This window comes from Acipenser ruthenus, chromosome 44 (genome assembly GCF_902713425.1).
Source record: "Acipenser ruthenus chromosome 44, fAciRut3.2 maternal haplotype, whole genome shotgun sequence".
Classification (NCBI taxonomy): Eukaryota; Metazoa; Chordata; class Actinopteri; order Acipenseriformes; family Acipenseridae; genus Acipenser; species Acipenser ruthenus.
The window spans coordinates 9,321,647-9,348,162 of NC_081232.1; the positions used below are offsets into that span (position 1 = coordinate 9,321,647).

At 44.8% G+C, this 26,516-nt stretch overlaps 2 protein-coding genes across 5 annotated transcripts; both read right to left on the reverse strand.

Moving 5' to 3' along the window:
- Positions 1-357: 357 nt before the first annotated feature.
- LOC131709735 (homeobox and leucine zipper protein Homez-like) lies at positions 358-7,644 on the reverse strand. The gene is given in 3 exon segments (XM_059012531.1): positions 358-2,256; positions 2,258-3,806; positions 7,435-7,644. Coding segments are annotated over 2 exon segments (1,782 nt in total). The 5' UTR covers positions 3,374-3,806; positions 7,435-7,644; the 3' UTR covers positions 358-1,590.
- Positions 7,645-10,074: 2,430 nt separating this feature from the next.
- LOC131709723 (interferon regulatory factor 9-like) lies at positions 10,075-25,467 on the reverse strand. Of its 4 annotated transcripts, none has more exons than XM_059012450.1 (9): positions 25,021-25,467; positions 22,451-22,656; positions 21,219-21,417; positions 20,941-21,122; positions 20,812-20,848; positions 20,533-20,679; positions 19,387-19,770; positions 18,505-18,620; positions 10,075-11,380 (listed from the first exon to the last, which is right to left on the reverse strand). In XM_059012450.1, the coding sequence occupies exons 2-9, from the start codon at positions 22,628-22,630 to the stop codon at positions 11,249-11,251; spliced, it is 1,377 nt and encodes a 458-aa protein (XP_058868433.1). In that variant the 5' UTR covers positions 22,631-22,656; positions 25,021-25,467; the 3' UTR covers positions 10,075-11,248. The 4 variants fall into 4 exon arrangements, with proteins under 4 accessions (XP_058868433.1, XP_058868436.1, XP_058868434.1 ...); XM_059012453.1 differs by having other exon boundaries at positions 20,614-20,679; positions 25,021-25,466; XM_059012451.1 differs by having other exon boundaries at positions 20,614-20,679; positions 20,812-20,851; positions 25,021-25,466.
- Between the last annotated feature and the right edge of the window lie 1,049 nt (positions 25,468-26,516).

Sequence of the window (26,516 nt, forward strand, 5' to 3'; positions counted from 1 at the left end):
CAATCCTGTTCAGTTTGACGTTACAAAATAATCCCTTCTTGGTGTCTGTTAGTTTACTACATTCTGAAAAGAGTTTAGTTTCATTAAAGCTGCAGACAGACAGACAGACAGACAGACAGACAGACAGAGCCCCACAATCCTGTTCAGTTTGATGCTACAAAATAATCCCTTCTTCTCAGTGTTTGTTAGTTTACTATATTCTTTGTTAAAGTTTAAAGCCACTCTGTCCCAAAACTGGTCATTTTAACATAACTGTTCTTAAAAACTCAAACATTTTGATTTCAAACCAGTTTTAAATGGAGTGCAGCAGCACCCTGTAGCCAGGTTCACTGCAATGGAAATAAACCACCAACGAAATATCTTTAAAAACACAAGATTTATTGAGAACAGTCTGGTCTCATCAAATCAACTTGTAACCCCAAACTCTTGGTCATAATTACAAAAAAAAATGTACCTAAAATAATAACAACATTATTATTATTATTATTATTATTATTATTAAAAATAATAATAATAATAATAATAATAATAATAATAATTCTACAAAAGTCAACTGTCATTGTTCGCTTAAGCAAAATAAGTGAAGGCATCTCTTCTCAAATCTCAAGCAATTTAAATTTAAGAGGGCGGGCTAAGCCAGGGCTGTAGAATCTACTGGTAAAAAAGTTCCCCGCTTCCTGGTATGACATCACTTCCTGTGCCGTAGCTCTTTCGCTGGTGGCAAAATCGGGTCAGGCGACCTACTTACTGCACAGGAAGTGATAAAACACCAGGAAGTAAAAGAAAATAGGTAAATTAGGTGGTTTTTTTATTTTTTTATTTTTTAATATGGCTTTCAGACCCGAGGTGAATTCCAATTGTAATGGTGAAAATTTGTAATTTATTGTAAATTATCCCCATCTATGTAATTGATCGATTCCAGTTCAGCTACACATTTATTTGTCATTTCAGATCTTTATTCTCGTATTTTCAATCACTTCTGGTAACTTCCCCCATTATTTGTTTTAAAAAAAACAAAAACAAAACCCTTTAAAAAAGTGCTCCAGTGTGTCTGTGTGTTTGTACCTGTGATTATTAGTGCCGGTTATTCAGAGGAAATGATGCGCGCGGCTGTTTATGTTACGTTTTAGCGTCACTGTAATTATAATTGGGATCACTGCAGCATAATTGGAACTAATTAAAAATTGAATAAAGCAGAATTGGAATTTCAGGAAATGATTCCGCTGTAATTGTCATAATCATAATAATAATAATAATAATAATAATAATAATAATAATAATGACCCCAGTGCCTCAGACGGGGGGGGGGGGGGGGGGGGGGGGGGGGGGGGCACTGTGTTGCTTGTGCAGATTTAAAGAGGATTAAAAAGACCCTTTAAAACTGTCGCTAGTACCCCCATACCCTAACCCCTCTCCCTTTGAGCTTAATATAATAATAATAATAATAATAATAATAATAATCATTATCATCACTTATGACCATTATTTCTGAGTTCTCCCATCTAACCAAAAAACAAAACAAAGTTCATACCTATATACATAGATACCGCAGCTCTGTATAAAATGTCCCTCTCTCTCTCTCTCTCTCTCTCACCCCTCCCCGTCACTAATATCCACTTCCACCTCCGCCATGCCCTCCTGCCGGCACACAAACCACTCCCTCACTTGCTGGGACGTCATCCTCGTCTCCCTACACAACGCTTCCAAATCCCGCTCCTGCAGGAACCCTGTGCTCCCGAAATACCTCTCCAGGGGGCGCATGTCGACGCCGCTGTTCGAACCCGGGGCCGACCCCTCGTCCCTGCCTCCGTGCCAGGCTCCTGACTCCCTCTCCCTCTTCCTCTTCGCCCTGCTGTTGCTGGGGGAAGCTGGGAGGTGGGGAGCGGTCTGTTGCTGCTTCTGCAGGATATCGGAAGCTATGTCCGACCTCTTGACCCACCTCAGGTGATCGTTCTTGACCGCGTAGCGCGTGTCTCCGAACCACTGGATAATGTCCGACCGCGGCAGCCCGCTCTCCTCCGTCAAACGGGCGTAGTCCGAGTTCTGGGGCCACTGGCAGCGCAGAAAAAAGGCCTTGAGAATGGACAGTTGTTCTTTGGTCTTCCGCAGTCGGCCGTTGGGTGTGAGAAGGGAGGGGCCCAGGGGGGAGGTGCTAGAGGAGAAGGGGGTGGGCTTGCTCTTCTTGGGGTTAGCCTGTGCTCCACCGTTGCGGTGGTGGGGCGGGGTCCGTAGCGTCGCCCCGCTGTCTGGTTTCCCTTCGGCAACAAGTCTTTCTCCTACCCCCCCCTTCCTCCCTGCGGTCTCCCACCTTCCCGGAATTCCTGAATCTGTGCGCCACCGCCTCGAGGCTGCGGTCCAGGAAGGACTCCAAGGAGGAGCGGCTGGGATCGGGGGTGCTGAGACTGGGGTTCCCTCCAGATGCCTGGGAGGAAGAGGAAGAGGAGGAGGAGGAGGAGAAGTTATTTAATCGCTGCCCCACCAGATGGGCTTCGGGTTTCTTGTAGCTCCCGCTGCCCGGGAGAGCAGAGGAGGAAGAGTGTGTCGCCACTCCGTTCGTAAAGCCGCCGAGAGGGTCGAGTTTCGAGCCGTTTATCCCGCGGTCGCCTCTCTCTTCCTCCTCTAAATCGATACCACCTCCTCCTCCCCCCTCCTCCTCCTCCTCCTCCTCCCCCCACTCCCCCTCCCTGCCCCTCCCCTGCCCCAGCTTCAGCCTCGTCTCCTCAATCTCTTCGGAAGACCAGCTGATCCCATACCGGATCCTCTGAACCATCAGCCAGACCTTCACCTTGTCCAGGGGCAGACCCGAGTCCCGGCACAGCTGCCCGATCTCCGCGGCCGACGGGTAAGGGAAGCGGCTGAACGCCTCGACCAGCCTTTCGTCCGAATCCAGCGCGCTGGTCTGGTCAGACTGGGTCCACACCAGCTTCAGCCCCTCTGAGACCAGGGGCAGGCAGACCACCGAGTTTCTGTTGGGGCTGAAGTTGACCGTAGACGACGGGTTCCTGCAGCCCGGCTTCGGAGTCGTAGCTTTTCCCTGAGCGACTTCCTGAGGCGTCGACGACGACGACCCTCTTTTCCCTGTGTCGCAGTCTTTAGCGCCCCCTTCTGTTTCCCTCCCGGGCCAGGGGGGAAAGGTTTCTCCGTTGCAGGGCTCCATGTCGGGGGTCCTGCCGGTGCAAGTGGGCAGTATTTTGAAGTTAAAAACAGGATGCGTCCTGTGCAGGTGCTCGCTGAAGCGGGATAGGTCCAGCGTCTCGTAGCCGCACAGCTGGCAGTGGTAGCCGCGTTCCGACTTGACAGAAGAGGCGCTCATAACGGGGTCGGCTTCCTCCGACCGCGACGAGGGAAAAAATGCCCCGCATTCAGTGGCCATTTTTTATTAAAAAAAAAAAAAAAGATACGTATCGTTTTATTTGATTATTATATTTTTTTCTATCGTCGGGTTCCTCTCTCGTAGTTTCCCCCTCCAATCCACTCCACTCCACTCCACCACCACCACCACCACAAGCAAGCTTCGATTTTCTTGTAAAACTTAAGGGAAGTGGGAGGATGCTGGGAATTGTAGTTTTCTCCCTTTGCTTTCCTTGTAGCGCTTTGGTGGGGGGTGGGGCGTGCTGGTATTTGTAGTTTTTGTTTGTTGTTGTTTTTGTGGGTTTGTCAAGTTGCTGCGCTGGCAAGCCGGGCTTCGAGCTGAAGATTCAACCTCCCAGCTCTAGGGGGTGCTGCAGAGTCCTGTCCTCCCAGCTCTAGGGGGCGCTGCAGGGTCCTGTCCTCCCTGCACTGGGACTGTGGACTCAGCAACAACTCTGCAGAGGGAGAGAAAGAGAGAGGTTGGGGCTTAGAGAGGCTATTCAGGCACTTGGTTAGTTTACAGGCAAGTGAAAAGCCTCGCAGCTGGCCAGTCAAATTAACAGAAAACAAAACACACAGCCAATCAAATGGACTGGTCAGACACAGTCTTCTAGGTATTTGGAAAACGACATCTGTGTTAAATGCCTGTCCACACTCCATAACCGATCAGGAGAACCGTACTCGAAACCGCTCTAATTAATCCAGCTCAAAGCGTCCACACTGAAGTACCGTTTCATGTTTAGTCAGGCTTAATGCGTCCACACAACCTTAGAATAGTTCAGTTACAATTCCCAGCAGCGCAACGAACCGTGGGAATTAATACGATAGTATCCCACCATGCACTGTATTTTATTTTAAAATAATGTGTTATGTCCATATTGCATAAATGAAATATAACAAGTATTGTGGAAAAAGTAAATCCGAACACACACACACACACAAGTAGGGCTTGAAGTTTTCAGGTTTTATTTTTAATCAGGTGAAGTCCCTATAAACAAATTAAGCCGATTCTGTTTCATAATTAAACTCAGAAAAAGCTGTTAATTACAAAACAATCTTTGTTTTTACCTTCATATCTTGCCTGAGCCTAATTCTGGTCCTCTTAATTTTATTTCAAACAGAGCTGACAAATTACTTAATTTGTTCATCCCTGATCCTACTTTTAACTCGCATTTCATTTTTGCAGTCGCCTAATATTTAACATTGTGTTTTTGTTATTTTCCCCACTAGCTTAACAGAGATGTCCCGACAGATTTTTTGAAGCATAAAAATGAATACCTCGTGCAGAGTGTACACTGATAGCAAGTCCTTCAGGCGCCTGCTCAGAGTATTTCGCCAAACATAGCACAAAGCATTTGGGGATATTGGAGGATACACAAAATATGTAGTTTGGTACTACAGCGTCCACACTTCTGATAAACCGCACTACCTGATGCGATCTAATTAGAACCGGACTCAAGGACTACCTCCTGAGGTGGTCTTGAGTACGGTATTAAATGCTGCTGTAGTGTGGACGCAAACCGTATTTAGCACTTTTAAGCCTGCTTAAATGCAACTAATACGGTTTAAAGGCATAGTGTGGACATGGCCTAAATTCATGTTTGACAGGATTAGGGTTTAAAACTAGGCCTTACAGTATCTACAACTGTGTTTGGCATTCTCGCGTTTCTTAATTTCTTTTATATTGAAATGTGAATGTTGCAAAGAAAAAAGCGACTCATTTTTATCTGCGAATTGGGAACCTCAAATTCGACAACAGTATCTTATTCAGAAAAAAAAAAACATGTTAACTAAACTGTTGTATTTAAATAAACAACACATAATAATAAATGTCCTCTTTTTTTTTTTTTTTTGTCAAGTGCCTTGGTCATTGTTCCTCATGGCTGGCTGTCTGACAGAGACAGACAGACAGCAAAGACTCATGGGACAATGCCTGGGTCACATGACTCGCTTTCATTTTCAGAGCATGACAGGGGCCTCCAGATGCTGCTATGGCAACCTTCTGGGACATTCCAACTGGAACAACCCCCCCCCCCCCACAGACAAGACAGGATAAGAAACTGACTCTTCCCATATCTCTCTCTCCCACACACACACACGTTACACCAAGGGAGGCTTTTGAAGAAACTCATCTGCTGCTTGACTTTCTTAATATCTTCTAGCTTTGATGTTTTCTTTGTTTTTTTTTTACCTGTGCAGAGTTTATTATTTATTTCTTAGCAGACGCCCTTATCCAGGGCGACTTACAATTGTTACAAGATATCACATTATTTTTTACATACAATTCCCCATTTATACAGTTGGGTTTTTACTGGAGCAATCTAGGTAAAGTACCTTGCTCAAGGGTACAGCAGCAGTGTCCCCCACTGGGGATTGAACCCACGACCCTCCGGTCAAGAGTCCAGAGCCCTGACCGCTACTCCACACTGTAATAGCACAAGATCCACTAAACAAACAAACAGACAGACAGACAGACAAACAAACTACCTATTCATCTGCCTGGTCGGTTTGGCCTGCAGCTTGTGTTGGGGCTGTTTCTGTTAATTAATTTATTATTATATATATATATATGATATCTTGTAACAATTGTAAGTCGCCCTGGATAAGGGCGCCTGCTAAGAAATAAATAATAACAATAATAACAATAATAATAATAATAATAATAATAATAATAATAATATAATGTGCTGTGTCTTTTCATCTGCCATTTCTCTCTCTCTCTCTCTCTGTATTCCTTTTTCTATTTTACTTTATATATACATTTTTTTTTGTGTTTGTTTGTTTGTTTAATTTCTGCAAGTCGCTTTGGATAAAAGCTCCCGCTAAATAAATTGATTTATTTCTTTAAAAATCACAAAACAAACCTCTTCACAGCCAGCATGCTCCCTTCATATCTCCCGCCCCCACCCCTCCTCAAAAGAGAAAAATATCAATTTGAAAAACAGAACAAGGCTGACAGATATAAGATAAGAAAAAGATTGAACTTTCCGGGTTTCTATTTTTTTTCCCCAAATCTCTACACTCCCTTGAAATGTTAAATTAGTCGTCTCTGCATCCTTAATCAAAGAGAAAACAAATTAATTGCAAACTGGGGTTTGAAGATAATGAATTCGTATTTATTATTAGTGATTTATTTATTTTAAAAGCTGGATTTTATGCTGAAAAAAAAATCTGTCAAGGCGACTCTGTAAACGAGAGAAAACATAACCAAAAACTCACAACTACTCGACCTCATGAATGGCATGGAATTAGGATCTGCGGGAAACGTAATTTATTTTTGGTCACGTCTGTTTTGAAATAAAAAAAAACGAGGCGAAAAAAAACGAATCCGGCTCAGGTCACAGATAAGAAGATAAGAAAAAAAAAAACAGCGACGTTTTGGGTTGTTTTTTTTTGTAATTGGCAGCTTTTTCTGGAGTTTTTTTAAATGTAGTAAAACAGAATCGGCCCCCCCCCCCCCCAAAAAAATAAAGTTTTAAAAAGTAAAAAAAAAAAAAAAAAGGACGTTCACGTGATGAAAAACAAAACTCGTAAAAACGTTCAAACCCTCCACAAGATCATATCGACACAAAACGAGCAAACGTGAAAAACACAAACGCACTTTTATTTACAGAAGAACTTAGTCAAGTGTCCGCAGCCATGTTTAAAAATCCGGAACTAGAAAGTACACCCAGTCTGTATTTAAAATCAATTACCAGTACTATAACAACAATAAATAATAATAATAATTCATCATATAACCGCAAGGCTCGCGTATATGAATACCGACCGGTCAAGGAACGATTTCAAACTCAGAAATGTTGAATTACGTTTCGAGATTATTCGTAATATTAAATGGCGGAACGGCGTGACGTTGTTTATATATATATATAGTACTATTATTTATTTTTTAAAATTTTTTTTAAGTACGTTATTTACGTTACAAGCACACAGACACCAGACAGGAGAGGGAAAATAAATAAATCAAACCACTGTTTAGCCAGACCTCTCCAGTTCCTCCCGGCGCGGTTTCCCTAACAACGCACTTCGAATGAATACAATTTTCTTAACATCACTTTCACCTCGTAATTAGAAGTCGCTTACCTCTTTAAAAAGCGGCGACCTTCGTCCTACGTTGTTGTTTTTTTTTTGGGGGTGGGGGGGTATATTTATTTATTTATTTTTCGGGGGGGAAAGGGGGATGGGAGGGGGGAGGACGACAGCTTGTTTGCCGCCTTTGTTGTTCCTTTTTTCTGCGTGAAATTTTCCTGTCTCGGGAGCGGGTCTCGGGCCTGTGGGCGTCTCCTCCTGCTCCCGAGGGTGGGCGGGCTCTCGGTGGGGGCGGGGTTTGGGGCGCTCGTTGGCTTTTATTGGAAGGAGGCGGGGCATGTAAACCCGTTGCGTTCTTAAGGGCGGGGATAGAACAGTCAGTGGGGGCGGGGGGCGGGGGGAGGGGCAGCGGTTTCCCAAAGTGAAGCCGTTGGCGCCATCTTGGGTACGGTGTCGGATGTTATAGTTCAAAACATCCTGTTTGGGGCTTCCCCGGTTCCGTCGCTTCTTTTTTTTTTTTTGGAGAAAGCTGCGCCTGCGTATTGAATTGAATCTGTTCAGTCTTGAACAAAGAAGACTATGCAGCGATCTGATCCATGCATTCAAAATCCTAAAAGGTATAGACAATGTCGACCCAGGGGACCTGAAAAAAGAAACAAGGACCAGGGGTCACAAATTAGATAAAGGGGCACTCAGAACAGAAAATAGGAGGCACTTTTTTACACAGAGAATTGTGAGGGTCTGGAACCAACTCCCCAGTAATGTTGTTGAAGCTGACACCCTGGGATCCTTCAAGAAGCTGCTTGATGAGATTCTGGGATCAATAAGCTACTAACAACCAAACGAGCAAGATGGGCTGAATGGCCTCCTCTCGTTTGTACACTTTCTTATGTTCTAAGAAAGACTTCATTTCCCAGCGTCCCTTCCTTTCGCAGCTGCCCGGTTCGGCTCAATTCATTTGCAAGTTGTTCTGTAATTCTGGACACACACAGTACAATCCGGACAAATAAACCCGTGTAAGCACTTTGCAACTGATATCTTATTCGCCATGTATTTTTTTTTTTATTATAAATAAATGCATACTTAAATAAAGAGTAGCCGCGTGTTTTACACGTCTCCAAATACATATGAGCATGCATTTCATTAACGGGGCCGGAAAGCCATACTGGGAGGTTTTGTACGCTGGGAACTATGGTAACCGGCGTGTTGGGATTTCGTTTGTTTAAGTTTTTTTTTTTTAAGACCGGTGACTCTTAGGCCGCCATCTTGGATAGGGCAATTCAAGAGCTGCGTGACGTCACGACGTAGAGGAACGTGTGCGTGAGAAAAAAAAAGGTTTAAATACGAAACATATTATTATTATTATTATTATTATTATTATTATTATTATTATTATTTATTTCTTAGCAGACGCCCTTATCCAGGGTGACTTACAGTCGTAAACAAAAATACATTTCAAGAATCACAGTACAAGTAATAATACAATTAAGAGCAAGATAAATACAATCACTTTGGTTCAAGCAAGTACAATTCAATAATACAGCAGATGACAGTGTCAGTGATAGTTACATCAGGATATGATTAAATACAAAATGCTACAGTGTGTGCGTGTGTGTGTGTGTGTGACCCTGAGCGAGTCGCTTCACCTCCTTGTGCTCCGTCCTTCAGATGAGATGTCAAACAAACGAGCTCCTATTGGAAGTGACTCTGCAGCAGCAGCAGCAGCAGCAGTTGTTGATGATGCAGAGTTCACCCCCCTAGTCTCTGCGAGTCGCTTTGGATAAAAGCATCTGCTAAATGACTCATTAATAATAATAATAATAATAATAATAATAATAATAATAATCATCTTCTGCTCGAGTCAGAACCGGACGAGCGCCGATTATTATTCTGATATTTACCTTTGGGCCTCTCTTGTATTTAATTTCATATAATATGCATAGACATGATTTGAACCATTGCCCGGTCTCTGAGCAAAATCTACCTAACAACAGTGCGTTTGCCTTCCTCAGATTCTCATTGGCCGGCACGTCCCTCAACCGCTCCTTATTATCCATTGGCCAGCACCGACAGGCAGAGCCTTTGATTGGCCGCTGAACCATACCCCCTACCTCCGATTTCGCCCTCCTCATTGGCTGCTCCCGTTATGTAGCCGTGCCTCCGCTCAACGCTGATTGGGCGAGGTGGTTCTGATTTTTCGCCTTTTAAACAAACACACACAGACAACTTGCCAACCAGTTAAAAATATATATATATTTATTTATAACATTTAACAAAACTACAGGAATGGTATACAGGTCTGACCAGGGCAATTTAACAGGTTTTTTTTTTTTTTTTAAGTTGCTCTTAACTGAAAGAAATAAACGCAGGAACTGAGCGCTAAACAATTATTATTATTATTATTATTATTATTATTATTATTATTATTATTATTATTATTATTTATTTCTTAGCAGACGCCCTTATCCAGGGCGATTTACAGTCGTAAACAAAAATACATTTCAAGAATCACAAGTATTAATACAATAAGAGCAAAATAAAATACAATCACTTCGGTTCTAGCAAGTACAAGTGTGACAAAATACGATTCAATAACGGAGCAGATAACAGCGTCATCTCAAATTAATTTATACTGCTTCTTAAAAATGATCCGAATCGTTGCGATAATACAAATCTTACACATTTTTAAAAAAAAAAAAAAAAAGCATCTTAAATAAACGTGTGCGTGTGTGTTTTATCCAAGATCGCTTTTTTAATTTTTTAAAATTATATTTCAGTTATCAGTGTTTAAAAGTTGCTGTTATATACCCTGTTAATTAGTAATATAGTCAGTATTCATGATCTGCTCGGGAGAAGGAGATTTAAAAAAAAAACAAAAAAAAACTATTAATATAAAAAATAAATATTGATGATGGTAGTTATTTAATTTGTTAAAAAGCTATTTTTGCATTGCTGCCTCGAGATAATTCAATCAACACATTTAGAGACGTTTTAGTGCTCAAATCACACGTTGATTTCCTTCAGTTTAACAATTTAAAAATCCTGTTTTTTTGTGTATATATTTATATAGAAATGAATCCTAACTGTAATATATAGAACTATAGCTATTGAAACTCGTGTGTCTTTTTGCTATACAATATATAAAGCTATAGAGATTTTAAGGGGACTCGCTACAGAATCTGTAATTTAAGATGTAAAATATACAAACTTGAAAGTGAATAAGTGTTTTGAAGATCAACAAACATTTTAAATGTGCATATGAAAAAAAAAAGTGTGCATCAAAGTTAAGTTTAGTGGTGTTTTGGGTCTCGTAGCTACAATTAAATTGACATTCATCACTTTATCACAGAACGCTCAATTTACTGCAATATACCTGACATATCAATATATCACACATTATCAGTGACCATTCACTCCACACGGCTCTCAACCGTCACACATTATCAGTGACCATTCACTCCACACAGCTCCCAACCCTCACACATTATCAGTGACCATTCACTCCACACGGCTCTCAACCGTCACACATTATCAGTGACCATTCACTCCACACAGCTCCCAACCCTCACACATTATCAGTGACCATTGACTCCATTGGCACTGATTATCAACTGTCGTTAGCTTGATGTGTTTAACCATTTTAGTGATGTTTCCTATCAGCGTGTGTAGTTACTTATTGCTTTAGCCCCCACCCTCTTTTCTTTCCTTAGCCAATCAGCTGCTGCCTCCCCGGTTGACTGACATGCTTCGCAAGAGGGGCGGGTATCCAGTGCAAGTAACACACACACAGAGGGAGGGGAGGGGGAGGGGGAGGGGGAGGGGGAGGGGGAGGGGGAGGGGGAGGGAGGGGGTGGGGGTGGGGGGCTTCTTAGGAAATTCCGTAGAGGTTAAGGGTCACCTCCCCTAGCGGCGACTGGCTGGCTAGGTCTTGGAGGAGGGCCACGGACTCTCGGAACGATGTCACTTCCTCCAGCTGCTGTCGAGCCCGCGGTAGCTCCACCTACGAGAAATGACATCACAGCACATAAAAAAAAACACACACACAGAGTGTGCTGACTATACCCTAAATGATCTTCAATGGCAATGCAGACAGACAGTGGAGCTACAATGGCAATAATGGTTCTGTATTACACTGAGGGGCAATGGTAGCACAAGTATAGGGCAGCTGCAATGGGGTGAGGCTGGTAGAATGGGACCACAGTGTGCTGACTATACCCTAAATGATCTTCAATGGCAATGCAGACAGACAGTGGAGCTACAATGGCAATAATGGTTCTGTATTACACTGAGGGGCAATGGTAGCACAAGTATAGGGCAGCTGCAATGGGGTGAGGCTGGTAGAATGGGACCACAGTGTGCTGACTATACCCTAAATGATCTTCAATGGCAATGCAGACAGACAGTGGAGCTACAATGGCAATAATGGTTCTGTATTACACTGAGGGGCAATGGTAGCACAAGTATAGGGCAGCTGCAATGGGGTGAGGCTGGTAGAATGGGACCACAGCGTGCTGACTATACCCTAAATGATCTTCAATGGCAATGCAGACAGACAGTGGAGCTACAATGGCAATAATGGTTCTGTATTACACTGAGGGGCAATGGTAGCACAAGTATAGGGCAGCTGCAATGGGGTGAGGCTGGTAGAATGGGACCACAGTGTGCTGACTATACCCTAAATGATCTTCAATGGCAATGCAGACAGACAGTGGAGCTACAATGGCAATAATGGTTCTGTATTACACTGAGGGGCAATGGTAGCACAAGTATAGGGCAGCTGCAATGGGGTGAGGCTGGTAGAATGGGACCACAGTGTGCTGACTATACCCTAAATGATCTTCAACGGCAATGCAGACAGACAGTGGAGCTACAATGGCAATAATGGTTCTGTATTACACTGAGGGGCAATGGTAGCACAAGTATAGGGCAGCTGCAATGGGGTGAGGCTGGTAGAATGGGACCACAGTGTGCTAACTATACCCTAAATGATCTTCAATGGCAATGCAGACAGACAGTGGAGCTACAATGGCAATAATGGTTCTGTATTACACTGAGGGGCAATGGTAGCACAAGTATAGGGCAGCTGCAATGGGGTGAGGCTGGTAGAATGGGACCACAGTGTGCTGACTATACCCTAAATGATCTTCAATGGCAATGCAGACAGACAGTGGAGCTACAATGGCAATAATGGTTCTGTATTACACTGAGGGGCAATGGTAGCACAAGTATAGGGCAGCTACAATGGGGTGAGGCTGGTAGAATGGGACCACAGTGTGCTAACTATACCCTAAATGATCTTCAATGGCAATGCAGACAGACAGTGGAGCTACAATGGCAATAATGGTTCTGTATTACACTGAGGGGCAATGGTAGCACAAGTATAGGGCAGCTGCAATGGGGTGAGGCTGGTAGAATGGGACCACAGTGTGCTGACTATACCCTAAATGATCTTCAATGGCAATGCAGACAGACAGTGGAGCTACAATGGCAATAATGGTTCTGTATTACACTGAGGGGCAATGGTAGCACAAGTATAGGGCAGCTGCAATGGGGTGAGGCTGGTAGAATGGGACCACAGCGTGCTGACTATACCCTAAATGATCTTCAATGGCAATGCAGACAGACAGTGGAGCTACAATGGCAATAATGGTTCTGTATTACACTGAGGGGCAATGGTAGCACAAGTATAGGGCAGCTGCAATGGGGTGAGGCTGGTAGAATGGGACCACAGTGTGCTAACTATACCCTAAATGATCTTCAATGGCAATGCAGACAGACAGTGGAGCTACAATGGCAATAATGGTTCTGTATTACACTGAGGGGCAATGGTAGCACAAGTATAGGGCAGCTGCAATGGGGTGAGGCTGGTAGAATGGGACCACAGCGTGCTGACTATACCCTAAATGATCTTCAATGGCAATGCAGACAGACAGTGGAGCTACAATGGCAATAATGGTTCTGTATTACACTGAGGGGCAATGGTAGCACAAGTATAGGGCAGCTGCAATGGGGTGAGGCTGGTAGAATGGGACCACAGTGTGCTAACTATACCCTAAATGATCTTCAATGGCAATGCAGACAGACAGTGGAGCTACAATGGCAATAATGGTTCTGTATTACACTGAGGGGCAATGGTAGCACAAGTATAGGGCAGCTGCAATGGGGTGAGGCTGGTAGAATGGGACCACAGCGTGCTGACTATACCCTAAATGATCTTCAATGGCAATGCAGACAGACAGTGGAGCTACAATGGCAATAATGGTTCTGTATTACACTGAGGGGCAATGGTAGCACAAGTATAGGGCAGCTGCAATGGGGTGAGGCTGGTAGAATGGGACCACAGTGTGCTAACTATACCCTAAATGATCTTCAATGGCAATGCAGACAGACAGTGGAGCTACAATGGCAATAATGGTTCTGTATTACACTGAGGGGCAATGGTAGCACAAGTATAGGGCAGCTGCAATGGGGTGAGGCTGGTAGAATGGGACCACAGTGTGCTGACTATACCCTAAATGATCTTCAATGGCAATGCAGACAGACAGTGGAGCTACAATGGCAATAATGGTTCTGTATTACACTGAGGGGCAATGGTAGCACAAGTATAGGGCAGCTGCAATGGGGTGAGGCTGGTAGAATGGGACCACAGCGTGCTGACTATACCCTAAATGATCTTCAATGGCAATGCAGACAGACAGTGGAGCTACAATGGCAATAATGGTTCTGTATTACACTGAGGGGCAATGGTAGCACAAGTATAGGGCAGCTGCAATGGGGTGAGGCTGGTAGAATGGGACCACAGTGTGCTGACTATACCCTAAATGATCTTCAATGGCAATGCAGACAGACAGTGGAGCTACAATGGCAATAATGGTTCTGTATTACACTGAGGGGCAATGGTAGCACAAGTATAGGGCAGCTGCAATGGGGTGAGGCTGGTAGAATGGGACCACAGTGTGCTGACTATACCCTAAATGATCTTCAACGGCAATGCAGACAGACAGTGGAGCTACAATGGCAATAATGGTTCTGTATTACACTGAGGGGCAATGGTAGCACAAGTATAGGGCAGCTGCAATGGGGTGAGGCTGGTAGAATGGGACCACAGTGTGCTAACTATACCCTAAATGATCTTCAATGGCAATGCAGACAGACAGTGGAGCTACAATGGCAATAATGGTTCTGTATTACACTGAGGGGCAATGGTAGCACAAGTATAGGGCAGCTGCAATGGGGTGAGGCTGGTAGAATGGGACCACAGTGTGCTGACTATACCCTAAATGATCTTCAATGGCAATGCAGACAGACAGTGGAGCTACAATGGCAATAATGGTTCTGTATTACACTGAGGGGCAATGGTAGCACAAGTATAGGGCAGCTACAATGGGGTGAGGCTGGTAGAATGGGACCACAGTGTGCTAACTATACCCTAAATGATCTTCAATGGCAATGCAGACAGACAGTGGAGCTACAATGGCAATAATGGTTCTGTATTACACTGAGGGGCAATGGTAGCACAAGTATAGGGCAGCTGCAATGGGGTGAGGCTGGTAGAATGGGACCACAGTGTGCTGACTATACCCTAAATGATCTTCAATGGCAATGCAGACAGACAGTGGAGCTACAATGGCAATAATGGTTCTGTATTACACTGAGGGGCAATGGTAGCACAAGTATAGGGCAGCTGCAATGGGGTGAGGCTGGTAGAATGGGACCACAGCGTGCTGACTATACCCTAAATGATCTTCAATGGCAATGCAGACAGACAGTGGAGCTACAATGGCAATAATGGTTCTGTATTACACTGAGGGGCAATGGTAGCACAAGTATAGGGCAGCTGCAATGGGGTGAGGCTGGTAGAATGGGACCACAGTGTGCTAACTATACCCTAAATGATCTTCAATGGCAATGCAGACAGACAGTGGAGCTACAATGGCAATAATGGTTCTGTATTACACTGAGGGGCAATGGTAGCACAAGTATAGGGCAGCTGCAATGGGGTGAGGCTGGTAGAATGGGACCACAGCGTGCTGACTATACCCTAAATGATCTTCAATGGCAATGCAGACAGACAGTGGAGCTACAATGGCAATAATGGTTCTGTATTACACTGAGGGGCAATGGTAGCACAAGTATAGGGCAGCTGCAATGGGGTGAGGCTGGTAGAATGGGACCACAGTGTGCTAACTATACCCTAAATGATCTTCAATGGCAATGCAGACAGACAGTGGAGCTACAATGGCAATAATGGTTCTGTATTACACTGAGGGGCAATGGTAGCACAAGTATAGGGCAGCTGCAATGGGGTGAGGCTGGTAGAATGGGACCACAGCGTGCTGACTATACCCTAAATGATCTTCAATGGCAATGCAGACAGACAGTGGAGCTACAATGGCAATAATGGTTCTGTATTACACTGAGGGGCAATGGTAGCACAAGTATAGGGCAGCTGCAATGGGGTGAGGCTGGTAGAATGGGACCACAGTGTGCTAACTATACCCTAAATGATCTTCAATGGCAATGCAGACAGACAGTGGAGCTACAATGGCAATAATGGTTCTGTATTACACTGAGGGGCAATGGTAGCACAAGTATAGGGCAGCTGCAATGGGGTGAGGCTGGTAGAATGGGACCACAGTGTGCTGACTATACCCTAAATGATCTTCAATGGCAATGCAGACAGACAGTGGAGCTACAATGGCAATAATGGTTCTGTATTACACTGAGGGGCAATGGTAGCACAAGTATAGGGCAGCTGCAATGGGGTGAGGCTGGTAGAATGGGACCACAGCGTGCTGACTATACCCTAAATGATCTTCAATGGCAATGCAGACAGACAGTGGAGCTACAATGGCAATAATGGTTCTGTATTACACTGAGGGGCAATGGTAGCACAAGTATAGGGCAGCTGCAATGGGGTGAGGCTGGTAGAATGGGACCACAGTGTGCTAACTATACCCTAAATGATCTTCAATGGCAATGCAGACAGACAGTGGAGCTACAATGGCAATAATGGTTCTGTATTACACTGAGGGGCAATGGTAGCACAAGTATAGGGCAGCTGCAATGGGGTGAGGCTGGTAGAATGGGACCACAGCGTGCTGACTATACCCTAAATGATCTTCAATGGCAATGCAGACAGACAGTGGAGCTACAATGGCAATAATGGTTCTGTATTACACTGAGGGGCAATGGTAGCACAAGTATAGGGCAGCTGCAATGGGGTGAGGCTGGTAGAATGGGACCACAGTGTGCTAACTATACCCTAAATGATCTTCAATGGCAATGCAGACAGACAGTGGAGCTACAATGGCAATAATGGTTCTGTATTACACTGAGGGGCAATGGTAGCACAAGTATAGGGCAGCTGCAATGGGGTGAGGCTGGTAGAATGGGACCACAGCGTGCTGACTATACCCTAAATGATCTTCAATGGCAATGCAGACAGACAGTGGAGCTACAATGGCAATAATGGTTCTGTATTACACTGAGGGGCAATGGTAGCACAAGTATAGGGCAGCTGCAATGGGGTGAGGCTGGTAGAATGGGACCACAGTGTGCTAACTATACCCTAAATGATCTTCAATGGCAATGCAGACAGACAGTGGAGCTACAATGGCAATAATGGTTCTGTATTACACTGAGGGGCAATGGTAGCACAAGTATAGGGCAGCTGCAATGGGGTGAGGCTGGTAGAATGGGACCACAGCGTGCTGACTATACCCTAAATGATCTTCAATGGCAATGCAGACAGACAGTGGAGCTACAATGGCAATAATGGTTCTGTATTACACTGAGGGGCAATGGTAGCACAAGTATAGGGCAGCTGCAATGGGGTGAGGCTGGTAGAATGGGACCACAGTGTGCTAACTATACCCTAAATGATCTTCAATGGCAATGCAGACAGACAGTGGAGCTACAATGGCAATAATGGTTCTGTATTACACTGAGGGGCAATGGTAGCACAAGTATAGGGCAGCTGCAATGGGGTGAGGCTGGTAGAATGGGACCACAGCGTGCTGACTATACCCTAAATGATCTTCAATGGCAATGCAGACAGACAGTGGAGCTACAATGGCAATAATGGTTCTGTATTACACTGAGGGGCAATGGTAGCACAAGTATAGGGCAGCTGCAATGGGGTGAGGCTGGTAGAATGGGACCACAGTGTGCTAACTATACCCTAAATGATCTTCAATGGCAATGCAGACAGACAGTGGAGCTACAATGGCAATAATGGTTCTGTATTACACTGAGGGGCAATGGTAGCACAAGTATAGGGCAGCTGCAATGGGGTGAGGCTGGTAGAATGGGACCACAGTGTGCTAACTATACCCTAAATGATCTTCAATGGCAATGCAGACAGACAGTGGAGCTACAATGGCAATAATGGTTCTGTATTACACTGAGGGGCAATGGTAGCACAAGTATAGGGCAGCTGCAATGGGGTGAGGCTGGTAGAATGGGACCACAGTGTGCTGACTATACCCTAAATGATCTTCAATGGCAATGCAGACAGACAGTGGAGCTACAATGGCAATAATGGTTCTGTATTACACTGAGGGGCAATGGTAGCACAAGTATAGGGCAGCTGCAATGGGGTGAGGCTGGTAGAATGGGACCACAGTGTGCTGACTATACCCTAAATGATCTTCAATGGCAATGCAGACAGACAGTGGAGCTACAATGGCAATAATGGTTCTGTATTACACTGAGGGGCAATGGTAGCACAAGTATAGGGCAGCTGCAATGGGGTGAGGCTGGTAGAATGGGACCACAGTGTGCTAACTATATCCTGAGCGAATATCCGATCATGAAAATGCTGCGTTGATCCCAGCACCTTCAGATGCAGGTGTCGCTGAGCTACGAGAGGTCTGAAGAGACACAAGCTCTGTGGACCGGGGGTCGGTCAGCTTGAACAGGGGGCTGGTCGGGTTACACATGATCCCTGCCCGGAGGCCCACCAGGTCCGCCATTTACCACTGAGCTTTTACAAATCGCCAGGAAGACAGAAAAATGTATTTTGCAGTCAGGTATTGGCGACCCCCCCCCCCCCCCCCCCCGTCTAATAACCCTGTCAAGCCTCTCTCACCCTCTCTCTCACCCTCGCCCCCTCTCTCTCACCTGTACTGTGATGAGTTTGTCAGTCACAGGGTCGTTGTCGGGGAATTCTTCTCCGAAACAGAGGGTCACTTTGAACTGGGGCGGCTGGCCCCCCGACATGCGGTACACCTCCAGCTCTGTCACAGCAAGAGCAACGAGAACCATTATAACAACGAGCGACCATTCACTCCACACAGCTCTCAACCCTCACACATTATCAGTGACCATTCACTCCACACAGCTCCGAACCGTCACACATTATCAGTGACCATTCACTCCACACAGCTCCGAACCGTCACACATTATCAGTGACCATTCACTCCACACAGCTCCCAACCGTCACACATTATCAGTGACATCATCACACAGCTCCCAACCGTCACACATTATCAGTGACATCATCACACAGCTCCCAACCGTCACACATTATCAGTGACATCATCACACAGCTCCCAACCGTCACACATTATCAGTGACATCATCACAAAGTTCCCAAACCTCACACATTATCAGTGACATCATCACAAAGCTCCCAAACCTCACACATTATCAGTGACATCATCACACAGCTCCCAACCCTCACACATTATCAGTGACATCATCACACAGCTCCTAAGCATCACACATTATCAGTGACCATTCACTCCACACAGCTCCCAACCCTCACACATTATCAGTGACATCATCACACAGCTCCCAACCGTCACACATTATCAGTGACATCATCACAAAGTTCCCAAACCTCACACATTATCAGTGACATCATCACAAAGCTCCCAACCGTCACACATTATCAGTGACATCATCACAAAGTTCCCAAACCTCACACATTATCAGTGACAGTCAATATTGTTAGCTGTCTGTCTGTCTGTCTGTCTGCCTGCCTGCCTGTCACGGACTCACCGTGGTTGAAGTGCTTCGCGTCGAACAGCTGCACCAGCGACTCCTGCCTGTCCAGTTTGTTTGGCCGGTCGTGGTGGGGTGCCCCAGGCCCGCTCCAGAACACTCTGCCCTGGCACAGCCTCTGAATGAAGAGCCCTTGGGGGTTGCAGGCCAGCAGGACCCCTCGCTCCAGGAAGGGCAGGAGCCTGGAGAGAGCCTGGCTCCTGACCGGGTTCGAGAGGCTGGCCGCCGAGGGAAACCACACCTTCTCCACGGAGGAGGCGGGGCCAGGGGCAGGGTTTCTGGATGGGAGGCGGGACGCAATCTTCACGTCCTTACCCATGATCCTCCTCTGGGACACCTCCAGACCCGAGTAGAAGATGGTGATCAGCATTGATGGGAGAGCTGAGAGGAGAGAGCGAGAGGAGAGAGCGAGGGGAGAGAGGGGGAGCGAAGGGAGAGAGGGAGGGAGGAGAGAGAGAGGAAGGGAGAGAGGGGAGAGAGAGAGAGAGGGGAGAGAGGGGGGAGGGAGGGAGGAGAGAGAGAGGAAGGGGAGAGAGGGGAGAGGGAGGGGAGAGAGAGAGGGGAGAGGGAGGGAGGGAGGGGAGGGAGGGGAGAGGGGGGGACGGAGGGGAGGGAGGGGAGAGGGGGGAGGGAGGGGAGAGAGAGAGGGGAGAGAGGGGAGGGAGGGGAGAGAGGGGGGAGGGGAGAGAGAGAGGGGAGAGAGAGAGGGGAGGGAGGGGAGAGAGAGGGGAGGGAGGGGAGAGAGAGGGGAGGGAGGGGAGAGAGAGAGAGGGGAGAGAGAGAGAGGGGAGAGAGAGAGAGGGGAGAGAGAGAGAGGGGAGAGAGAGGCAGACAGAGAGAGGGTGGAGGTGAGGAGAAGGGGAGATGGAGGGAGGGAGAGGGAGAGAGAGAGGGTGGGGGTGAGAGAGGCAGACAGAGGAAGGAGGGAGAGAGGGAGGAGGGAGATAGGGAGGAGGGAGGGGAGAGAGGAAGGAGGGAGGAGGGAGGGGAGGGAGGAGGGGAGGGAGAGAGGGAGGGGAGAGAGGGAGGAGCGTGTTTTAGGATGATTCCTCACTGTCACAGATGGCAAGTGAAGATTACTGAACAATGTTCTCTATCGTTGTTTTTACTGCTCCTGTTCTGTGCTGAAGTTCCCCGCTTTACCTGCACTGAGTGTGGGGGTGCTGCGTCTCTCTGTCTCTGTCTCTGTGTCTCTCTGTCTCTCAGTGTGTCTTTGTCTCTCACCTGTGCTGGGGAGGGAGGCGGGGGGGGTCGTCTCAATGGTGAAGTTCAGCTGGATCTCATTGATAGCTGAGGAGAGAAACAGAGAGAGAGAGAGAGAGTCACAGTCACACACAGAGACAGACACACACACAGACACACAGAGACACACAGAGAGACACGCACAGACACACGGACAGATAGACATGCATATGAACTCACGTGAGTGCTGTTGTGTTGTGTCGCTGACTGACTCCACCTGCTGGAGGAGGGTGGAATGACATGGTTATGACATCATCAATGACATTCCCAGGATTGACACACACACACACACACACACACACACAGTACCAGTGTAATGGGCTCCACCACGACAGCTGGACTGTTTATTTTCTTCCCTTCTCCTCCCGTCCTCCTCTCCTCCTCCTCCTCCTCCTCCTCCTCCTCTTCCTCCTCCTCCCTGTCTGACTCGCTCTTCACTCTCCTCCTCTTCATCCCCCTCTCTCTCTCTCTCCCTCTAGAGCCCAGGCGCACTGACAGCAGGAAACAAAACAGGAAAAAAAAAAAATGAAGAGGAAGTCCAGTAAACGAGTCGGCTGGTAACCGTGACGACGAACCGTGTCTTTTACCTGCCCCAGTGTCTTTGCCCTGTTCTGACAGAGGCACAATCCGATAGACTTTGTACGGTTCTGAGATGTCCAGCTGGGACCGTCCCGGGACCTCCTCGAATTCGGAGCTCTTGTTCAGGGCACAGCGGAATCGAGTCTTCCAGGTGGGCGGGTCTTCCTTATCCCCCGCCCTCAGCTTCCCCTTGAAGACCGCCCAGGCCTGCCAACGAGGGGTTAAACACGACTTAGCACACATACCCCAACCCCATTGAAATACACAGCTCCCAACCGTCACACGTTATCAGTGACATCATCAACTAATATCTCAACCGTCACACATTACCAGTGATCATTCACTCCACGCAGCTCCCAACCGTCACATATTTTAGTTTCAGCAAAACTGATGAAGGCACTAGAGCCCAAACGCTGGTCTGCTTGACTCAGTTTAGTTTCAATAACGCTGATGAAGGCACTAGAGCCCAAACGCTGGTCTGCTTGACTCAGTTTAGTTTCAATAACGCTGATGAAGGCACTAGAGCCCCAAACGCTGGTCTGCTTGACTCAGTTTAGTTTCAATAACGCTGATGAAGGCACTAGAGCCCAAACGCTGGTCTGCTTGACTCAGTTTAGTTTCAATAACGCTGATGAAGGCACTAGAGCCCAAACGCTGGTCTGCTTGACTCAGTTCAGTTTCAATACCACTGATGAAGGCACTAGAGCCCAAACGCTGGTCTGCTTGACTCAGTTCAGTTTCAATACCACTGATGAAGGCACTAGAGCCCAAACGCTGGTCTGCTTGACTCAGTTTTGTTTCAATAACGCTGATGAAGGCACTAGAGCCCAAACGCTGGTCTGCTTGACTCAGTTTAGTTTCAGTAACGCTGGTGAAGGCACTAGAGCCCAAACGCTGGTCTGCTTGACTCAGTTTAGTTTCAATAACACTGATGAAGGCACTAGAGCCCAAACGCTGGTCTGCTTGACTCAGTTTAGTTTCAGTAACGCTGATGAAGGCACTAGAGCCCAAACGCTGGTCTGCTTGACTCAGTTTAGTTTCAGTAACACTGATGAAGGCACTAGAGCCCAAACGCTGGTCTGCTTGACTCAGTTTAGTTTCAGTAACGCTGATGAAGGCACTAGAGCCCAAACGCTGGTCTGCTTGACTCAGTTTAGTTTCAATAACGCTGATGAAAGCACTAGAGCCCAAACGCTGGTCTGCTTGACTCAGTTTAGTTTCAGTAAACTGATGAAGGCACCTTGAATATGGCCGCGTCCTCGTCAGATCTGAAGTCCTGTTTTCCTGCATGTTTCCACGGGATTCTGAACATGGTTCTGTTTGGGTCGTCCCAGACCAGCCCGGGGTACTGCTCGCTCATCACCTGATCCACAATCCACTGCTTCAGCTTGCGAGAGGAACGGGCCCGCCCCATCGCCATGGCAACACACGCGTGACCTGAGAGAGCTGTGAATAACCACGAGAGAGAGATGGAGCGAGAGAGAGAGAGAGAAAGTGAGAGAGAGAAAGAAATAACGTCACACACTATCAGTGACCAAAAGTTATTAGTGGCCAAAAGTTTTGCATCACCTAGAATTTTAGGATTTGAACATAATTAACATAATTTAGATATTTTATTCAAGATCATGTAACCAAAGAAACTACAAAATGATATTGGAAAAAAAAAAAAAAAAAGTCCAATGAAAGCTGCTGAATAATGTTCCCTTGTTAACATATTGAATTCCACCCCCTCTATATAGAATGAACTCCCTCAGCTTCATAGAGTCCAATGAAAGCTGCTGAATAATGTTCCCTTGTTAACATATTGAATTCCACCCCCTCTATATAGAATGAACTCACTCAGCTTCATAGAGTCCAATGAAAGCTGCTGAATAATGTTCCCTTGTTAACATATTGAATTCCACACCCTCTATATAGAATGAACTCCCTCAGCTTCATAGAGTCCAATGAAAGCTGCTGAATAATGTTCCCTTGTTAACATATTGAATTCCACCCCCTCTATATAGAATGAACTCACTCAGCTTCATAGAGTCCAATGAAAGCTGCTGAATAATGTTCCCTTGTTAACATATTGAATTCCACACCCTCTATATAGAATGAACTCACTCAGCTTCATAGAGTCCAATGAAAGCTGCTGAATAATGTTCCCTTGTTAACATATTGAATTCCACCCCCTCTATATAGAATGAACTCCCTCAGCTTCATAGAGTCCAATGAAAGCTGCTGAATAATGTTCCCTTGTTAACATATTGAATTCCACACCCTCTATATAGAATGAACTCCCTCAGCTTCATAGAGTCCAATGAAAACTGCTGAATAATGTTCCCTTGTTAACATATTGAATTCCACCCCCTCTATATAGAATGAACTCCCTCAGCTTCATAGAGTCCAATGAAAGCTGCTGAATAATGTTCCCTTGTTAACATACTGAATTACACACCCTCTATATAGAATGAACTCCCTCAGCTTCATAGAGTCCAATGAAAGCTGCTGAATAATGTTCCCTTGTTAACATATTGAATTACACACCCTCTATATAGAATGAACTCACTCAGCTTCATAGAGTCCAATGAAAGCTGCTGAATAATGTTCCCTTGTTAACATATTGAATTCCACCCCCTCTATATAGAATGAACTCCCTCAGCTTCATAGAGTCCAATGAAAGCTGCTGAATAATGTTCCCTTGTTAACATATTGAATTCCACCCCCTCTATATAGAATGAACTCCCTCAGCTTCATAGAGTCCAGTGAAAGCTGCTGAATAATGTTCCCTTGTTAACATATTGAATTCCACCCCCTCTATATAGAATGAACTCCCTCAGCTTCATAGAGTCCAATGAAAGCTGCTGAATAATGTTCCCTTGTTAACATATTGAATTCCACCCCCTCTATATAGAATGAACTCCCTCAGCTTCATAGAGTCCAATGAAAGCTGCTGAATAATGTTCCCTTGTTAACATATTGAATTCCACCCCCTCTATATAGAATGAACTCCCTCAGCTTCATAGAGTCCAATGAAAGCTGCTGAATAATGTTCCCTTGTTAACATATTGAATTACACACCCTCTATATAGAATGAACTCACTCAGCTTCATAGAGTCCAATGAAAGCTGCTGAATAATGTTCCCTTGTTAACATATTGAATTCCACACCCTCTATATAGAATGAACTCCCTCAGCTTCATAGAGTCCAATGAAAGCTGCTGAATAATGTTCCCTTGTTAACATATTGAATTCCACACCCTCTATATAGAATGAACTCCCTCAGCTTCATAGAGTCCAATGAAAGCTGCTGAATAATGTTCCCTTGTTAACATATTGAATTCCACACCCTCTATATAGAATGAACTCCCTCAGCTTCATAGAGTCCAATGAAAGCTGCTGAATAATGTTCCCTTGTTAACATATTGAATTCCACACCCTCTATATAGAATGAACTCACTCAGCTTCATAGAGTCCAATGAAAGCTGCTGAATAATGTTCCCTTGTTAACATATTGAATTACACGCTTAAATACATATGTTGTAGTTTCTTTGGACTACACGACGTTGAATAAAATATCTAAATTATGTTCATATCGTTTCAAAATTCTGGGTGACGCAAAAACCTTTGACCACAGCTGTAGACAGACACATAAATAAAAACATAACAAATACGAATTCAATACGCTTAAGAAATGTTAACGCACACATAAATACCATTAGTTATCGTTATTGTTTACAGCATATTACAGGTCTACATGCATTATATATATATATATATATATATATATATATATATATATATATATATATATAGTAATTCAACTTACCTTAACTATCGAAGCGCAGCTGAAGTATGAAATGGTAGATATTTATCTATCCGGTCTTTGTTTTACAAAAGCATTTTCATATGACACTCGCTACAAAATAATAATAATAATAATAATAATAATAATAATAATAACACAGTATCCAGAACGGTTTCTTTAAAATAAGTAATAAATCGCTACATGCCAACCCCAAAACAAAACAAAAACAATTGGTAAAACGTTCACAAACTTTTGCAGAAATGAATTCACGCTGTCTGTAATTTTTTAGTAGGCTACACCTCAACAAAAGCAGGGCTTGCTTTCCTTCAAAATAAAGTGATTTGTCTCTCTGTCTCTCTGTCTCTCTGTCTCTGTCTGTCTCTCTGTCTGTCTCTGTCTCTCTGTCTGTCCGTCTCTCCGCGTCTCCAGTGTAAAGGCCAGTCGCTCCTTTTCCGAGAAATCACGTGATCTGTTTACCTGCAGTGTCGAGTTGCGGCCGCTAGAGGGGGCGCGTCGCCTTTTCCTCCCGCCCCCCCCCCCCAGTAGTTTTAACCCCTTGCAGACAGTATATAATATTATAACGAATATTATACCTGTTTAAAAAAAAATATATATAGATACATTTGATTTTTGTTATTATCCTTCCTTTTATTTTATAAATTCGTCAATAACTGTATTAAGCTATATATATATATATATATATATATATATATATATATATATATATATATATATAATTATTATTATTATTATTATTTATTTCTTAGCAGACGCCCTTATCCAGGGCGACTTACAATTGTTACATATCACATTATACATTATTTCACATTATACAGATATCACATTATTTTTACATACAATTACCCATTTATACAGTTGGGTTTTTACTGGAGCAATCTAGGTAAAGTACCTTGCTCAAGGGTACAGCAGCAGTGTCCCCCCACCTGGGATTGAACCCACGACCCTCTGGTCAAGAGTCCAGAGCCCTAACCACTACTCCACACTGCTGCCCTAGACTATATATATATACAGTACTGTGCAAAAGTTTTAGGCAGGTGTGAAAAAAATGCTGTAGAGTAAGTCTTAGAATGCTTTCAAAAATAGACATGTTAATAGATTATATTTATCAATTAACAAAATGCAAAGTGAGTGAACAGAAGAAAAATCTACATCAAATCCATATTTGGTGTGACCACCCTTTGCCTTCAAAACAGCATCAATTCTTCTAGGTACACTTGCACAAAGTCAGGGATTTTGTAGGCATATAGCCAGGTGTATGATTAAACAATTATACCAAACAGGTGCTAATGATCATCAATTCAATATGTAGGTTGAAACACAATCATTAACTGAAACAGAAACAGCTGTGCAGGAGGAATAAAACTGGGTGAGGAACAGCCAAACTCAGCTAACAAGGTGAGGTTGCTGAAGACAGTTTACTGTCAAAAGTCATACACCATGGCAAGACTGAGCACAGCAACAAGACACAAGGTAGTTATACTGCATCAGCAAGGTCT